The 18535-nt window shown below is 45.2% G+C and overlaps 2 protein-coding genes and 1 long non-coding RNA gene across 6 annotated transcripts; 1 reads left to right on the forward strand and 2 right to left on the reverse strand.

The window, feature by feature from the left end:
- Positions 1-603: 603 nt before the first annotated feature.
- Positions 604-4950, reverse strand: LOC112669493 (translation initiation factor IF-2-like). Of its 4 annotated transcripts, XM_049100978.1 has the most exons (4): positions 4518-4950; positions 4008-4220; positions 3702-3904; positions 604-3496 (listed from the first exon to the last, which is right to left on the reverse strand). In XM_049100978.1, exons 1-3 carry the CDS (start codon positions 4948-4950, stop codon positions 3867-3869), a joined length of 684 nt encoding a protein of 227 aa, XP_048956935.1. In that variant the 3' UTR covers positions 604-3496; positions 3702-3866. The 4 variants fall into 4 exon arrangements, 1 of the variants encoding a protein (XP_048956935.1); XR_007405782.1 differs by lacking the exon at positions 4008-4220 and having other exon boundaries at positions 4518-4826; XR_007405784.1 differs by lacking the exon at positions 4008-4220 and having other exon boundaries at positions 4420-4557.
- MTIF3 (mitochondrial translational initiation factor 3) lies at positions 4471-18520 on the forward strand. The gene is made up of 5 exons (XM_025462638.3): positions 4471-4537; positions 9728-9802; positions 13875-14341; positions 17207-17364; positions 18271-18520. Exons 3-5 carry the CDS (start codon positions 13876-13878, stop codon positions 18484-18486), a joined length of 840 nt encoding a protein of 279 aa, XP_025318423.1. The 5' UTR covers positions 4471-4537; positions 9728-9802; position 13875; the 3' UTR covers positions 18487-18520.
- Positions 6987-14511, reverse strand: LOC125753603 (uncharacterized). Its single transcript, XR_007405785.1, has 3 exons — positions 14495-14511; positions 8380-13419; positions 6987-7791 (listed from the first exon to the last, which is right to left on the reverse strand). It is a non-coding gene; the product is annotated as an uncharacterized LOC125753603 (long non-coding RNA).
- Positions 18521-18535: the final 15 nt, after the last annotated feature.

Genomic DNA, 18535 nt, shown 5'->3' on the forward strand with positions numbered 1-18535 from the left:
GAGCTTTTGCTTACACTTTGGTAAGGTCATGGATGTGTCCTAAGCTGCCAACAAAACAGCCTTGAAAATCTTTGCAGCAGAACCGAGCAACTTTCGGGGAGGGGGCGGAAGAAGCCAAACAATGACAGAGCCATACAGTGTAAAGTCTTCCTGATACAGTAAACACTTACAACTCCACACTTGAGCTTCTCAACGCCGAGAGCACACATTTGTTTTATGGCTAACATTTATTCAGTCCTGCCTTCCACAAAGGGTCTTATAACTAGATCTCACATGGTTAAAAATGTCATTGGGTTTTATATACAATGTGAAATGCTAATAACTTAATTCTGTTTTGCTCTGATTTACACAGTACATATTGTACATATTTTAAGGTTTCCTTTACTAGCTCTTTGTATTTCTGCAGGGCGTCCGGCGACGGTAATGGAAATTATTATCATCAAGTGTTTCAAAATGACCAAAGTTAACGGAATCACCCCCAAATTTAATACCCTTTAAAATGGAAACACATGGCTCTGTTGTTTTTCCAATGGAGACTTAGGACCTATTTTCTGCTTTGTTCAGTTGCACGAGACTTTTTACAGAAGATAAATGGACCTCCCGTATGTAACTACTCTTTTATTTAGCATACATGAAAGCTTTCCAAAAAATGTATTACAATATGTCATTAATTTTAGATGAATTTATTTTGCTCATTCACAACCGTCATGTTCTAATAATTGGTGCCATCATTTTTTGCCAAGAGGAATGATTAGTCTGGAGTCCAATATTATGGGAAATTCTGCACATGGCAAATTATCCTGAATCTAATAATAGTTTGAGAGGACATGGAGGGTTTTAACACAGATGTGGTCACCAGATGTCTTCCAGCTCTTCTTGGGAATTGGTACAAGCAGCCACATGATGGATTTAGGTTAATGGAAGAGATTCCCTCAGTCTTTCAAAACATCGAAATAGGCTATTCAGGGAATGCTAAATCTCCCTGCCTAGAGTTTGTTCTTTCTTAAGTGTGTGGATGTTTATGTTTGGATTGATTAATCACACTTCTGCCTGAGGGTAAACAGAAGATTCCACAAGAAGGCTTCCAGCTTTCACCTGTCATAATGGACACTCGGTATTCAGCTGAGGGTATCTTCAGGATGTTTTGGACGAGTTATCTCACACTCTGCCATAGCCCCTCACACACCTTGCTTTTCTGCCCCTGACAAGCTTGTAAACATAGACTAAGGAGAGCGTGGACCCTCACAGCTGTTAAGAAGGCTACTGAAATGAGCAAGTTGCTGCCATTTAAGACAACTGCTGTTGGCTAGATTTAGTTGGTACCACATAGGATCTCACATATAACAGACTTCAATTCCCCTATTTTAGCAAAACTGTCCTGATAAGGGCTTACAATCTCATGTTGGAGAGCATATATAAACTAGCTATAAGCCGTTAACAACTAGTTGTTTTTTTTTTTTTTAAAGATTTTATTTATTTATTCATGATAGTCACACAGAGAGAGACAGAGAGGCAGAGACACAGGCAGAGGGAGAAGCAGGCTCCATGCACCGGGAGCCTGACGTGGGATTCGATCCCGGGTCTCCAGGATCGTGCCCCTGGGCCAAAGGCAGGTGCCAAACCGCTGCGCCACCCAGGGATCCCAACAACTAGTTGTTGAAGAATATGTTGAATATGTGAAGCCACACAGGCTTTGACTCATCTATGTAACCTCAAAATGAACACAGGGTTTGATGAGTTTAAGATTAGCCTCTTAAAGTAATTGTTGTAGTGACTGTGGCATCATGAAGACACAGCCTAGTGTTAATAACTGTATAAAGAAAGCACCCATGGAACACTTACTTTGTGGAACAGATACATTGCACCTCGCTGACCTCAGGCTGAAACACAGTCTTAGGGGCCTCCCTGTTGCAAAGGTTTCCTCCATGCTGTGGGGAGAAGGGACTTTGGAAGCGAACAGGCAAGGCAGAGGACAGAATATTTCCTTTAACCCTTCAGCAGAGCAAAACACCAGTATATGCATTATGTGAGGAACCACAGGACTGGGGGGGCCAACCACAGAAATTAACATGGAATTTACTCTGTGGAGGAAAATGTAGAGGTTTTAGAGTCACCTGGATTTGAGTCTTATTGAATCACACTTTTGTATTTTGAGTTTTTGTTTTTGTAAATTATGAATAGAAATAACAGTTGGGAAAGCTGTGTAAATTTCCAAGAGTCCTACTCTATACCCATATTCAGTTTACAGAGGATTTGTGGCATAGTAATAATATTTCCCCAAAACTAAGAAGTAGGCCATAAATACAGGGAGAACCTGAAAGAGCCAGTTGCCTGCTTTACTATCTTTATTCAAGGGTATTCAAAGTCCATCACAACGGAGCTGAATCTAAGACTCTCAATGACTCTTAAAAACTGCCATGTCCCATTTCAGCTGGAGGTCAGAGCAGAGTTCAAGATAAGAGATTCAAAAAAAAAAAAAAAAAAAAAAAAGGCTTCTCTCTGAGGGCACATCTGCAATGTGCATGTTTCTCTGCTCATCTCCTTCCTGAGATACCTGATGATGGCAATCTAGAAAACTTCCCAAATCACCTAGCCGGGACACATATGCCCCAGGAGGAGCTGACAGTAGCTCCAGTTACCGACAATCACTTGGGAATTAATTCATTCAAATTACAATCTTAGTAAATTTCAGGTCTTTAGTTTGGGTATTAAACCCCTTTGGGACACCTGGGTGGCTCAGTGGTTGAACATCTGCCTTCAGCTCAGGTCATGATCCGGGGGTCCTGGGATCGAGTCCTGCAGGGAGCCTGCTTCTCCCTCTGCCTGTCTCTGCCTCTCTTTCATGGATAAATAAAATCTTTAAAAATAAATAAACCTCTTCAACTTCACACGTTTCACTGAATATCCTCACAGACTTGAAACTCTACTGCTTCCCTAGTTACTTTATTTAGTCTAGCAGCCTAAGGAAGATTTAGCATCAAGAACACCCACTCTGGCTCCATGCTGCCTGCATTTCTTTATTCTGGATTCTGCTGTTAGTTGCCTGACCTTGGGCAAATTACTGAACTTTAGGCTTCAGTTCCCTCCTCTGTGAAATAGGGTAAGAAGCCTGTCCTGAGGATTAAATGACTTGATAAAAATAAAGTACTTAGAAGGGTGCCCGGCAGGCCCATCGGAAAACACTGAAAATTTGAGTATTTGCAATTGCCGAGCACCTACCATCCCCAAGGCATCCTAGTCACTCTATTCCTGCATCTCAACAAACTTGCATCTTGGTATTAGCGAAGAATTTTGCTGGCCTAATTCTTGTGTAACGGGAAATGGCCAACACGCATGCCCACCCTGGACTTTGGGCCGCACGCGCGCGCGCGCGCGCACACACACACACACACACACACACACACACGAGTTGTTTCTGGGTTTACCAGTTCACTATTTCAACAACGTAATGAGCACCTCATGTGCCAGACGCTGGGATGTGACAAAGAAATAGAACCTTGGGGGATCCCTGGGTGGCGCAGCGGTTTGGCGCCTGCCTTTGGCCCAGGGCGCGGTCCTGGAGACCCGGGATCGAATCCCACGTCGGGCTCCCGGTGCATGGAGCCTGCTTCTCCCTCTGCCTGTGTCTCTGCCTCTCTCTCTCTCTCACTGTGTGCCTATCATAAATAAATAAAAGTTAAAAAAAAAAAAAGAAATAGAACCTTGGGCCTTTGCTCTCAAGGAGCTCGGAAGGCTGATCCAGGGATTGCGTCTGTAATAAAGCAAGGAGGATTTAAGGAGAATGAAGCAATGTGTTCGTCAGGACCCCGCTGCACGTACTGTTTCCTCTGGTCTGGTGAACTCTCTCATTAGGCGACTTCACTGCGTCACGACAGCAGATTCCCACCGGGTCTTGAGGAATTTCCTGTGGAGACGAGGTGAGAGGTCAGGTGACTGAGGCGGCACGGCGGCCTCGCGGCAGGGGTGACAGCGGGGACGGCGGGCGGGGGGGGGGGGGGGGGGGGCACCCGAGCTCTGCAGCTGCCCTGCGGACTCCTGACAAGCCACTGAGCCGCCACAGGTCGGTTTCGCCTTCGTGACACTGACGGCCTGCTGGAGGCTCTCCCAGGGACGACACTGCTGGGCTCGTGGACGCCGGAGCCCATCTCCGGATCGGCCTCCGGGGACCCCACGCTCGGGAACCCAGGGCGGCCTTTCACGTCCCGGGTCTGTTTGCTCACCTGCAAACCGGAGCAGTTTGGCTCCTTAAACCACCATGAACCTTAAGAACGTGTATGAACCACTTTACTCAACATTACACTAAAAGCGAGAGCCCGCAAGAACCAGCCCCCCCCCACCCCCACCCCCACCCCCGGCCCTCCGCACTTTCTGTCGGAGGACTTCCGCCTTCCAGCGGGACGGCGCCCCGCCCTGCGTCACCTTTCCTTTAAAGCACGCGGGCCGAAGCCCCGCCCACTACGGAGAGCGAAGGGGGCTCCGGCGGGGGCCGGTCCGTGGCCTCTTCCGCCAGACCTTACCAGTCGCCGGCCCGGCACAGGTAAAGCTAAAGGCGAGGGGTGCCCAGGGAAGGCGGGGCCTGCGGCGGGAAGACGTGGGCTTCGGCACAGGCCTGCGAGAACGCGGCCTTGCGCTCGGCTCAGTCCCTGGAAGGGCAGTGCCGCCCCTGGCGCCGGCCGGAGCGCGGAGGGGTGCCGCAGACCGTGCCGCGGGGTCGGGGCTTCGGCCGGGCTCTCGAGCCGTCCGTGAGTCCGGGATGCTGCCGGTGCCGCCGGGAAGCGCGGGCCCTAGCCCTGGCGCCGGTCCCCCGTGACCCCGCGCGCCCCGCCCCGCCGTCGCGGCGTACGCAGGGGCACGCACGCACGCACGCTCGCCGGCCGTCCCACGCCCCCGCTGGCTTCCTGGTGTGGGCGTGGCCGCGGCTCCTCGCGACCGGGTTCCGGGAGGAAGCATCGCGGGGCGGGGCGCGGCGTGTGCCGCGGGCAAGGTTGCTCAGCGATGGCGGGGTTTCCTCTTCCCCTGCGTATCATTAGCAAGGCTCCTGTGGCGTAAGACCCTCGAGAGGAGTAAATAATCTTTGCTACTGAAAAGCCGCAGTTCCACGTCCGTGTAACGAAAGGCTTCGGCCTCAGGGAGGGCAGAGCGCAGGGGCGTCCGACCTGGCGGCGGCTGCGCTGTGCGTGGGACGGTGCAGTGAGGGGCGCTTCAGACAGCTCGCCGTCGGCGTCGGCGGAGGGACGGCGCGAGAACCGCAGACCTGTGGTTGTAGGTGCTAGTGGCAAAGCGAGCCTGTGTGAGCATGGGATGTGCGAGCGTTAATGCCGAGCTCAGCACACTGAGGAGCGGGCCGGGGAAGGAGGCGCCGCTCGGCTCAGTTCGCACCAGGAGCGCCCGGAGAAAGGGAGCCCGAGGCCGCCGCCTGGCGCGTCCCCGCCCGAGGGAGGAGCCTGCAGAGGTGGCGCGAGCCTCCGGGCTTCGTGGAAGATGCCGGCGTGTACCCGAGGGCAGTTTTAGGGAGGGGAGAGGCGGGGAGCGGGGTACACGCCGCCAGCCGGGGTGGCGGCAGCCGTGGGATGGGGCGGCCTGCTTGGATTTGAGAGGAATTAGAGAGTAAAATTCACGAGACGTGGTGTTGGATTAGCGAGGAGGGTGACGGAGAGCAGAAACGCAAGGGTGTTTCTCTGCACCGGCTGTGGTGCGAGGCACCGAGATAGCAAATTCTAGAAGAGCAAATGACGGCGTGGAAGGTTGACGTGCAGGAATGACCCCAACGTTAATATTCAGTCTGTAGCTCTGGATTTAAAAGCTTTTTTTTTTTTTTTTTTAAATAATATTTCCTGGACAGTCATTAAGCTATTTCAGTAAAATAGCTAAAATATACAATAAGTTAGGATTTTTATAGATAAGGAAATACGGTTAAGTAATGGGCCACAGATACATGTTGGCTTTTTCCAGTGTTGTCAATCGGTGTACGGCTCTTAAAAGGCCAACCTGAGTATGGAGACTATCTGTACCCCTTGTGGGGGGAAGAGCAAAACCCGAGCCCAGCGAGAGCAAGCAGCGTGAAGGCCCCGCCCGCGGGTCGGGGCGCTGCTGTTGAGGCTGCGGAGCACACTGCAGCGGGCAGATGGCAGATGGGCCCTTGGCCAGTTGTGGGCAGAAGCAAGGACCTTGTGAAACTGCTTTGAAAGGTGTAAGAGAGGATTCTTAAGTCCTAGGAACTGGCAAAATTAGTTTCACAAATATTTAGTCCGCTAGAATCTATGTAACTTTGATCCAACCCCCTTGGGAACCACAAATAACAGTAAGTATGAGCTTGTGAACATGAGCGATAAAGGAAAGAAGAGTGGTGAGCGTGCAAGCAATTTAATTTCTTATAGGATAGGACTCCCTCATAACCACATATTTAAATCATATTCCAAGAAGTTTCATTACAAATACACTATCAGTACCTCCTGAAGAGGTACTATAAAAGGTAATGCAAAATAATGTATCTTTTTTTTTTTATTTCAAAATAATGTATCATAAGGGGATTGCAGCTGTCCTTCGGAGCAGTTCGGAGCAGTAATCATTTGATCACTTTTTTTTCCTTGTACAAGAATGTTCATAGCAACTTTATTCATAATTGCCAAAAACTAGGAACATTCTAAACTGTTCATCGTCACCAGAAAACTGGGTTTAAACTTTGTAGTATATTCATATGCTGGGACAGTTCTCAGAAATAGAAAGGAACAAACTAACGATCCATGCAACAAAAACACGCTAAGATTCCTTACAACAAAGAATACATACTGCTTGATTCCATTTATATGAAATCTGAGAACAGACTGTGATGGAAAAATATCAGAACAGCAGTTGCCTCTGGATGGGGATGGGGATGGAGACCGACTTGGAAGAGGCATGAGAGAACTTTCTGGAGTGATGGTAATATTCTACATGTTGACAGGAGTTTTGGTTACAGAGGTGTTTGTACCTGTCAAAACTAATGAAAGGGTATGTTTAAGATTTGTACATTTCATTGTATGTAAATTTTGCCTCAATGGAAAGAATCATAAATATTGAACACGAGTTAATTGAACGCATGCTGAAGTATTGGAGGATGAAAGGTACCAATGTCTGCAGCTACTTTGAAATGTATCAAATGAAATGGACAGAGAGAAGAATAAATAGATGGGTAAATAAAGCAAAGATAGAAACATGTAGAATCTAGATGAGTGGGTATCATTCACTGTACAGTCTTTCAACTTTTCTGTATGTTTAAACATTTCCATAAGAAAAGTCTGGGAACTAGTTCTCAAAGATTATTGTTCATTTTAAACAACTGCAGAGGGTTCCCTGGGTGGCTCAGTTGGTTAAGCATCTGCCTTTGGCTCAGGTCAATCCCAGAGTCCCAAGATCGACCCCCTGGGCTCCCTGCTCAGCAGGGAATCTGCTTCTCTCTCTGATCCTCCCCCTTCTCATACTCTCACTCTCAAATAAAAATAAAATCTTTTTTAAAAATAATATAAAAATCAACTGCAGACTTAATGTGAAAGTATAAAGAATACAGCCGTAAGCTCTCATGAAATACACTGTAAGGACGAAGACATATATTTATTTCATAATTTCCCGCTCTGTGGCTTACCATTTAAAATTCGTTCAATTTCTTAGGAAATATGTGGATCAAACATTAAAATTACTCTGTGTTGTATACATTTGGAATGATGCAGTTATTTTTCTTACATAGTCCCAGGCAAGGTAGTGATGGTGTTGAAGAGGTCTAATCAGAGGAGTGAGGACTGAAATTAGGAATTTCTAAGACAAAAGAGTAAAAGGGCCTTTAGGGCACTTGTCAGTTTACCCCCCCCCCCCCCCCCCCCCAGTGCTTGCAGGATACAGATTTTTTTCAGTGATCCAGTCTCAGATAAACAAAGAACAACAAGGAAATTACATGTTTTTTCCCTACAATGTGGAATCAGCTACAGAATTTAAAACTCCCACCAGGTATACAGATTCCTGCAACACAGGATGATCTCGATAAGGTCTGAATTACGGTGAAACCAAACATGGATATCTCGTACTATACAATTTGTGCACTTTAAGTAAATGACTTTAAGATTATTGACTTTTCAGATAGTTCTGGATGTCTCAGAAGGGATAGCTGTGGAAGTAAGTGACTAAAGCCACCCAAGTTGTCCTAAGAACATAAGCATTTTTGTTTCTATTTAGACTGCTGTTTCATTCAGCCCACTACTTGTTTCACAGAGGTATCAAGACGTTAAATCAGAATTTCATGAGAGAGCAAGGCCTCCTATTTTGTGTCCACCCTGAAAGCTTTCTTAACCTTTCCTTAACCTTTGCTCTTGTAATCCCAGGTAACCTAAACTACTTGAACCCACTTACCTTATAATGTTTTGTCGTTTTTTTCTTGTGTCTTCTTTTCTGAAGTGGGTCCTGACCCCAGTGGTACTTAACAAGAGAGGAACAAGGAAACATGTTGTGTTTTGAAAAAGCATTCCCAGATGATGCTGGTAGGCCTCCAGTTTCTGGGAACCGCTACTCCAAAACATGTTAACTTTGAACTATTAGCCGAACATTGCACAAAGACACTTTTAGACCTCTTTGATGAAAACTAGTTGAAGAAAAAGACAACTTGCATTCCCAAACAATTCAGACTTTGAAATCCGTAAATTTCCCTAGACATAGGCTTCATTTAGGTATAGCCTTGAAACTAATGAAGAGAACATTTTTAAAAGATACATAAAGCTAGAATACCAATTTATTAAATTATAGTGGCATACATAGTTTATTCAGATTGGAGCACTCATATTGGCATGACTAATGAACTTTTTCCTTCCTGTGGGCTCTTGTTTTTCTTTTAACTTAATTATGAACAAAATTAAACATACAGAACAGTCATAAGGCTAATAACCGAACATCCATGTAACCATAACGTAGATTGAGCAAATATTGCCATGCCGCACACATATTTTCTGCCAAATCCTGTCAGAGTAAGTGGCAGATGTCATGGTCTTCTAGAACCTTGAATACTTCAGAGGCCCAAGAATGGCATTTTCCTGCCTGAGACAGTTCAGTTCACAGTACTTCTTGGAGGGCACCGGGTCCAGCAGCAATCTCGTCCATATTCCCCTTGTTCCCTGTATGTCAACATCACTTTTTTGTTGCTTTTTTTCAAACACATTGCATTTTTATACTTATGTCTCCTCTGCCTTTTTATTCAAGAATCGCCCCACTCCCTTTCCATTTCCTATAAATTGACTTTTTTTTGACACCAAGCCAGAGGTCCCACAGTCTGTATTTGTCAGATTGTTTCCTTGTGGTGATGTCTGACCTGTTCCTGAATCTGGCCCTTGTATTCCTTGGAAAATGGAAGCCAGGTCTGGAGGCTGGACCAAGTTCAGGATAAACCTTTTTTGGCAGGACTGTTTCACAGAAGGCACCGTACACCTGGCGTGTCACAAGGAGGTGTGCACTAGGATGTCAGCTTGTCCCATCGCTAGAATGCTGAGTCTGACCTTAGGTTAAGGAAGGTGACGGCCAAAGTGTGTTTTTCCCATTTCAATTTGCAAGTAATCTTTGAGTCACCCTTTGGCACCATATGAATATCTTATTTCCTCATTAGCTTTTTCCCTAATAATTTTTACATCCACCCTTGTCTGAATCTGTGATTTGATTGCAGGTAGCAAAATAGTGATTTCTAAATTACTTTTCTTCTCCACTTATTTTTTAGCTGACATTCTCTTCTAACGAAGAGCTTTTCTTCACCAACTGGAGATGATTGCTGATTGCAGTTCTTTCTAAAAAGGTAAGATGAGCGCTTAGTCCTTTTTCTTTACCAATTTTCACAGTAGGGAGTTGAGGTAGTAGTCACATATGGTTCTGGCAAATGATCTTTTTTATAGGTTTTTGCATATTCCATGTGTTGAAACAACTTTCAGCCACAGTTCTTTAATGTTGAAATTGCTGTGCATTTGGCCAGTGGGCCTCTATCCATGCTACTGACATGTGAATGAAACATAAACAAATGGAATGGTAATACTGTGGGGGAAATCCGGAAACTGGATATACAATAATATAAAAGAATGTTTATATTATTAGTTGGAGTAATGTTGTTATGCTTATTAAAAAGACAAGAGTCCTCACCTCTCAGAGATGACATACAGAAGAATTTGCTGGCGCGATAGGATTCACCTTGAAATAGTCCATGGGTGGCTGAGGATGCAGGAGAGTAGTTAAGGCAGAGAGGAAGCGGGTTTGGCTACATGCTATTAAGAAGCTGTGTGATGGGTGCTTAGGGCTTTATTATACTATTCTTCCTGTACATGTTTGAAACTTTTCCTAATAAAAAGCTTTTTAGGGGTGCCTGGGTGGCTCAATGGGATGCTGAAGACATCTGCCTTCAGCCCAGGTCAAATCTCAGAGTTGCTGCTCAGCAGTGAGTCTGCTGCTCCCTCTCCCTCTGCCCATCCTCCCACTTGTGCACACCTGCATTTGCTCTCAAATAAATAAAATAAATAAAATATTTTTTTAAAAAAAGCTTTTTAATTATTTGAATTTAAGTAGGTATTTGTGATTCAAGTTTAGTAATGTCACAGCTTTGTTTCTTAATATTGTGTTTATACTTTTATCCGTGAAGCACATATTTTGAAGAAATAAGTATATGTTCAGCTTTGCTGACACAAAGCCAAAATTTAGCTAGTATTGGAGCTTATTTGCTCTGTAAGTCAAGGAAATTTAAAATGTTTTAAAATTTAAATAATGGTATAGAATTTAAAGAAAAATATAGTATTTTTCTACTCTTTAAATTTTTTTCTTCCTGGAAGGTGTTTTTAAAGCTTTAAAATAATCTCTACGTCGTTCTCCTGAAATAGTCTTTATTTTGTAAGTAAATGTAATTTATTTGCTAGTATAAAAAATATTTCTTCCATGTAAAAGATTGAGGAAAAAATGATAATTAGGAAGGATAGGAGGGAAAAATCACTTGGGTCCTTAACCACAAACAACCAAGGTTTTCATAAATTTCTTTTCATCTTTTTCCTATGCCTCCGCTGTTTATATGCTTACTTGCTTTTAAAAATCCTACATTTTGGGGGCACCTGGGTGGCTCAGTGGTTGAGCATCTGCCTTCGGCTCTGGTCATGATCCCAGGGTCCTGGGATGGAGTCCTGCACTGGGCTCCCTGCATGGAGCCTGCTTCTCTCTCTGCCTATGTCTCTGCCTCTCTCTCTGTCTGTCTCTCATAAATAAGTAAGTAAAATCTTTCAAAAATAAATAAAATACAAATCCTACATTTTGAAAAAAATCCTACATTTTGAAATAATATTATCTGATTTAATGTGTTGAGAATTTGTTACCCAGGACACAGTAGCTTCCATCCATTGCTAGTGCCATCCTAACTCACAGTGAAATTTGGCACTGCTGCTATCTTTCTGATGATAAATGGAAAAAAGTCTTCTCTGGTCTCTTCAGGCTTTCCTGCTTTTTTTGGTTTAGGGGCTTCCTCTACCAACAAATACCTGGCTTTTTTGGTTAAGCAGTAGTATCTCAGCTATTTAAAAACCAGTTTGCTCCTATTTTAGAGCTTTTACCACATGTACAGCTGGAGTCCCCAACCAGGTAAGGACTGTAAGTGAATTCATCTCATTCACTGGGGGTGGAACGTTTGGCCATAGATCTCACTAGGGTCAGTGGACATTTGAAATGGTAGCCAGAATGGGAAGAGTGTGGGTTACCAGCATTTGTGAATATTGCTAGGGAATGACGCATCTGAGGACCTAGGAGTCAGGTGCCAGCAGACGCTGACTTTGGTCCTGGCTATTGCCTTTGGCTCAGACGTTCACTAGCATGTCACTCAGCTGGGCCGGGCTCTGGGCTCTGGTGTTAGAACATAGCAGTGAACAAAATTGATAATTACATCATCTCGGGAAGCTTGCATTCTAGTGAGAGATTATGAATATGTGTGTAAATAAATATATGTCAGGCAGTGGATTTTTTCCAAAGGCAAGGTAATGGATTCGAAAGTGATGGGGTGTATGGTATTCTCGAGTGGATGGGGAGGCCTCGCTGAGCAGTAACACTAGAGCCGAGGTCTGAGGTAAATGAACCACTCGGCTATCTGAGGGAAGGGAACTACTGGGTAGAAGGACCCAGAGGAAGACTGTGTTCAGTATTCTCAGGGAACAGCCCAGAAACCAGTGAGGTTGAACAGAGCTGGGAGAGTGGGGTAGGTGCTGTCGGGGAGGGGGGCGCTGTGGGCCACTTCATAGGCTTGGCTTTTACCTCAAGTGCGATGAAGGCCAGTGGAGGGTTCTGAGCACAGGAGGGACGTCATCTGCCATGTACATGTTTAAAGGGTCAATGTGTGTGCCATGTGGGTGATAAATTATAGGGGGTCGGGGCAGAAGCAGGAGGGCACTCAGGAGGCAGTGACTGTAAACCAGGTGAGAGAGGATGGATGGTATTTTTGGAGTGGGGTGTTAGCAATGGAGAAGGTGAGGAGTCGTTGGATCGTGGATGTTTTTAGAGGTTGGACAGCCAGATGCACTGCTAAGTTGCTAAGAGAAAAAGGAGAATGAAGGATAACTTTGCTGTTTGGGGCCTGAGCAGCTGGAAGGGTTGTGGTCTTTATAGGAGAGAGGAGTGAGCAGAGGGTCGAAGATTGAGAGCTCGGTGGTGGTTCACTGTGGGTGGCACTGGATATCTAAGTGGACAGGTTGTTCAGTCAACTCTACAAGTTTGGGATTCAGGGGAGAGGCTGGAGCCAGAATGATAAATATGGGTGTTATCTAGCTAGGTGAGGACAGAAGTGAGAATATGTGCCTCCCATCACTTCCCATTCAATTTACTGTGTCCTGTGTTTTGTTTTCCATAGCAGTCACTAGAGGCATAAAGGAGGAATGGTGATGGGGGTAGGATCAGTGGTTATACAGCCTGGTGGGATCAAAGCCAGGGACCAGAGGGCATTTCCAGTTTTAGCAAACACTCCAGGTGACTCTCCTGCAGGTGACCCAGGGACCATTCTTTGAGAAGCACTGCTGAAGGCCCCTCATCCCTTCCTCTTTAGTCGTGGACAGGCCCAGCTCCTTGAGTTCTTGTGTTGCTAAGCAGACCCCAGATTACACACTTGGGTCCTCTCATTGCTCCTCCAGCCTGCACCCCTCACGTGTGAATGTAAGGAGAAGGCCACTGGGGAGAGAAGCAAGTACAAAAGCAAAATGCCAGATATAAGAGCCCCAGTTATCACCATGTGTGCCTCATGCTTAGTTAACATTTGGTCGTCATGCCTTGCCTTGTGAATCATCTGTACAGTTTCTGAGGTCCACACTGATTCACGCCAGGACATTTCTTGAAAGTCTCAGTGATGTTCCCATGGGTCAGATTCCTCACGGGGAGTCCTCTTTCCCAGAAGAGTGCTCTTGTCTTCTGTATACCATCGGATGTATTGATAAATTGTTAGCAGTTGATTGTACTCAAAGTTTATGAATTGGCATTTATGAATCACCAGGGATTTTATATGCTGCATTCTCCTAAACAAACCTTTAGGATGATAGTTGCTTATGGAGTTGGCACTATAAGATCCTTTGGAAATAGGGTCAGATGAGATAGTATTGGGGGAAGAAATACTGGGAAACAAAAGCACTGGGCATATATGGTTTATTCTGACAATAACTTGCACTGGGGATGGTACCACCACGGGTTAGTGTGACCACAGTCACCTGACAGTCTGCGTAATGGGTGTCACTTCCCTAGGCCCGGACCTGTAACATTCCTGCAGATGACATACCTGCAGTCTCACTCACAGCCTTCATGTACCACAGCACCACAGCCCGGGGATGAACTAACTGAACTGTAACAGCTCTTTCTCCCTGCTTTTTTAGGATGGCTGCCCTTTTTCTAAAGAGGCTAACGTTACAAACCCTAAAGAAGACGGCAGGAAATTGCACTAGAAGATGTTTTGGTACCTACATCCTGCCCCTGACCATCCCGGCGCGGCTGCCCCTCGTTGCTCCTGTCCCAAGACTATCTTCCCTGATGCATGCCAGAGCCTCTGGTACCGTGGCAGACACCCAGGACAGCAGGAAGAAGAAAACAAAGAATGACCCAGCTTTTAGCAACATCGGAAGAAAAATTCACGAGCGAGTCATACACGTGCTGGACGAGGCAGGCAATGATTTGGGGAGCATGCACCGTGCCGAGGTGATCCGGCTCATGGCCGAGCGGGACCTGAGGCTCGTGAAGAGGGACAGCGGCTCGGAGCCTCCACGGTACCAGCTCCTCTCGGGGCTGCAGATTCACGAGGAGCGGCTGCGACTTCGGGAGATGGAGAAGGCCCACCCGAAGCCTGGTAGGTGTCGTGCCTCCTGCTCCCCAACGCCTTGGGACCCTACTTCTGCGGCCGACCATGGCCTGGGCCAAAGAGCCCTGGGCCTACAGGGATGGGAGAAGCGGGGGACGTTCCCTCTCAGCACCTTAGCCCAGCTTTCTCCAACCCTCTTACTTGTGTCTGTTCCTCGTCTTTCTCCCCCGATGCCCTGTGGTCAGCATCTCTTCCTTTCAGCCTGTGTAAAATAAAGGGAAGATAAGGTAAACACCCCAGAGTGATGGGTCCTTGGCTCTGTCTCTGGTCCCAGGTGGCAGTCATTGGGGACCCCAGGAAGGAAATGACACTCAGAAGAGGCGGATTGGAGTCCCTGTTCCTGGGCTGGGCCACCCTTAGCCCCTTTCTTCCTCATCTCTAAAGTACAAGGGTTCAGTTCATTGCTTAGTGAATCTCCAAGGTGATTCACAGAGCTTTCATAGCCCCGTGTTTTGTTCCAATATTGGTAAATAATGCTCACTTATACACTTCACCAGTCACCTTATGGTGCCCTGGTCATTCATACATGCATGGAACTATGAAGTGGAAAGTAAAGATTTTTTACGATTCCTACTAAGTGCTGATCGTTCTGGAAGATCATTTTCTGGACAACACCCTGAACCACGGCCCAGGAACTTGGTCCTGCGGCTGCCGCAGCAAGATTATAAGTCTTAAGAAAATCACACACTCTCTGTGGCTCAGTTCTGTAACAGCACACTCCACAACAAGGATGTTGACTGGAAAACAAAGTATTCAGGGAGCCCAGCTAGGATGATAAAGAAACCAAACTATTACAGAAATATAGTTGAATTGCCCAGAGAAGCTTAGAGAAGACGAGTCGCTGTTGTCCGAGATAGTTGAAGGGCTAGGATGTTAAAGGCATTATTTTATTCTGGATGAGACCTAGGACCAGCTGCAGGGGCTAGAAGGAAGCAAGGGGGTGTTAATAAAAGGACTTTTTTTTTTTTTTTTGAAAACTTTTGGGAATTAGAAAACATACAGAAAAATATAAACACCTGTTACCCACCATCCAGATGAGCAAGCGTTAACATTGTTGTGCTTCAGATTTTTAAACAAAACCTTACAGAGAGGGATCCCTGGGTGGCGCAGCGGTTTGGCGCCTGCCTTTGGCCCAGGGCGCGATCCTGGAGACCCGGGATCGAATCCCACATCGGGCTCCCGGTGCATGGAGCCTGCTTCTCCCTCTGCCTGTGTCTCTGCCTCATTCTCTCTCTCTCTGTGACTATCACAAATAAATAAAAATTTTAAAAAAAAATTAAAAAAAAAAAAAACCTTACAGAGAGGTTGAAGTGTCTGTGCTCCCTCCCCCTCCACCCCCACTACGGACTCGGGGTGTAGTCTGTGTGTGTGGTTAAACTTGTTATATATAAACAGTATATGGCATGATTTTATATACATAAAATTGTCACACAGTTTGCAAGAGCCACGTTTATAGAAGAGCCCTAGCTAATTTATTATAATTACTAAATGGAATCCTAAGGATATACCGTATACCGTGGCTTTGTTAGTGCCTTTCCATGGACATTGGGCTCGTTTCCAGTCTTTCACTGTGAGGAACAATGAGCATATCTGTCAGTGTCTCCAGAATCTGTGGGGCAGATCATCAGCAGTGTATGAGATTTCTTTCTCCACATCTCACCCACACTTGGTACTCTTATCTCATTTTTGTCATCCTGATGGGTGAGAAAGCCTATCTTTATTATTTATATTTCCTTTCACCATGTGAGTTGCCTCCTCTCTGAATCGCCTATTCATATTCCTTGTTTTTCTATTTGCATAGTTTCCCCACCCCCACCCCAATTTATAGGGTTCTCTATTCTGTGTGATGCCAAAAACCTTGTCCCAGTTAGATTCCTTTTTTTGGCCTTTTAAGTTTCCCAGTAATGTTTTGATATAGGAAGTTATCAGGCTTTTTCTTTTTTTTTTTTTTTAAATTTTTGTTTATTTATGATAGTCACACACACACAGAGAGAGAGAGAGAGGCAGAGACACAGGCAGAAGGAGAAGCAGGCTCCATGCACCGGGAGCCCGATGTGGGATTCGATCCCAGGTCTCCAGGATCGTGCCCTGGGCCAAAGGCAGGCGCCAAACCGCTGCGCCACCCAGGGATCCCTATCAGGCTTTTTCTTAACAAAATCCTTCTCCTATCCTGAGGTCACAAACATGCACTTTTTTTCTTCTGCTTTAAAGTTGTATCTTTTCACATTTAATCAGTCCTCGTGGGGAGATTGTCACATGGGTTGAGATGTAATTTCTCCCCCCTTATGAAAACTCTGAATTGCCTCAATGTTTTCAATAGTCTGTTCCTTCCATGTAAGATAATTTTCGGATAGTCAGGATTTCCATTTCTGGAGTAAAGGACCTAGGAGCTCTCTTGTCTGATGTAGTCTAGATGACCCCACTGTTACTAGGAGGGCATCAGAAAAGGAGTCAGATGAGATGAATACTTCCCAGATGCTGCTCCAATCAGAAGGAAAAATAAGGACAGTCAAGTTTATCCTAAAGCTAGACTTGTTCCTTTTAAAGGTCCATTCTTTTGTTGTTTCATCAAATGTGGGTGATGGTAACTGGAAGCATTTCATATATTACAGAAATGTATTCTGCTTGTAAAAGTCCAAGACATAAATACTCTTACTTGGCAGGTAAAAAAAAATTGGCAGTTTTATGTCAGTCCATCTTCCTTGTTTATAAAAGTGTTTACTGGCCTGTGAAACTAAGAGTGGAGCGTTCGGGGCCCTGTGGCAAGCTGACCTCATGAAGCATGTGTGATACAGCTCAGGTTTCATGAAGAGACCAGTAAACGGTCCTAGAACCCAGTCTGTTTCAAACTAGGACCTGTCCTGACTAAGGAACTCACTCTTTCTTCAAATATTGGACAACATGATCTGGACACAAAGAGTAAACAGATTCAGCAGTGGATTGAGAAAAAATACAAAGTTCAAATTACTATAAAGAAAGGGAAGAATGTAGAGGAGCCCGAACATAAGATGGTAAGTAAAAGCAGGTATGAGTAACCGCTCGTGCGTGGTTCTTGTTTTCTGAGCTAAAGGTAGAATTGTAGAAAATCTAGATAATGTAAAGGCAAAGGAAAGCAACTGGTAATTCCACCCAGTGATGGCAGTGGCTTTCCAAGCGTACTCTGTATCCATCCCTTTTTCCATTGAAGCATGTTTTATCACGAGAACACTTCACTTCAGAATTTCACGGCTATGTACTATTCTGTTTAACAAATTGTGCAATATCACTTAAAAACAGAGATTCATTTTTTAAAGTCTATCTCCTGTTTATAAATGCCCCTGAGAAGCACTGCCAGTATCAGTTTACACTCCCAGCATAAGTTTGTAGAATATCTATTTTCCTTTTAGAGTCTGAGGCCTTAGCAGCTCAAAGGCAGCATTAGTCTGGTGGTTTCTACCCTCATTCCAGGTTAGAACCACTTAGGCCTCGGTTTCAGCCCAGCTGATCCAGAATCTCTACAACTAGGTGTATTTTCCTAATCACTCCAGTGACTCTGTTAGCGGCTGTTCCGAACTGCAGTAGACTTGGGGGGTGGGGGTGGGGGGATGGATAAGAGAGTCCTCTGCCAATGCCTAAGCCCACTGCTTTTTTCTGAGAGGGTATCTGGAGTCAAACATAGCCCCTCAATGCCATGACGGAGTGGGGATTTAAAGCTGTCAACCTTTAGTGCATTCGTTTAGTTCCATAGAGTTCATAAAACTGCCTGTTTTCATCGGTTTCAGTCAGCTTAACCAGAGAGGCATAATTTGATTTAGCTGCTCACTTAAGAACAGCAAACAGCAATCCAGGAATGCTGATTTTTATGTGTATTACTGCATTAACACGAGAAGGAATCAACATTGGTTTTAAATTAATTTTTGGCTGTTTTCCCTTTCTAGGAGGATATCTGTAATAAAATACTCCAGACTATGCCGGGGATAGCTACCTTCTTATCCCGGCCACAACCTGTTAGAGGAGGAAAAGCTGTAACATGTGTTCTTCGTCATTTGAGCAAAAAGGAAGAGAATGCATATAGAGAAACTCAAGAAACCCAGAAAAGAGATTCTTTGGACAAAGAAAACAGAGACAATAGAGAATCAGATGTGCATCAGTGATTTTAATAAAGAAAAACGTGGTTCTGAGAGGAAATAGCTCGCTTGTGTG

This window comes from Canis lupus, chromosome 25 (assembly GCF_003254725.2).
Source record: "Canis lupus dingo isolate Sandy chromosome 25, ASM325472v2, whole genome shotgun sequence".
Classification (NCBI taxonomy): domain Eukaryota; kingdom Metazoa; phylum Chordata; class Mammalia; order Carnivora; family Canidae; genus Canis; species Canis lupus.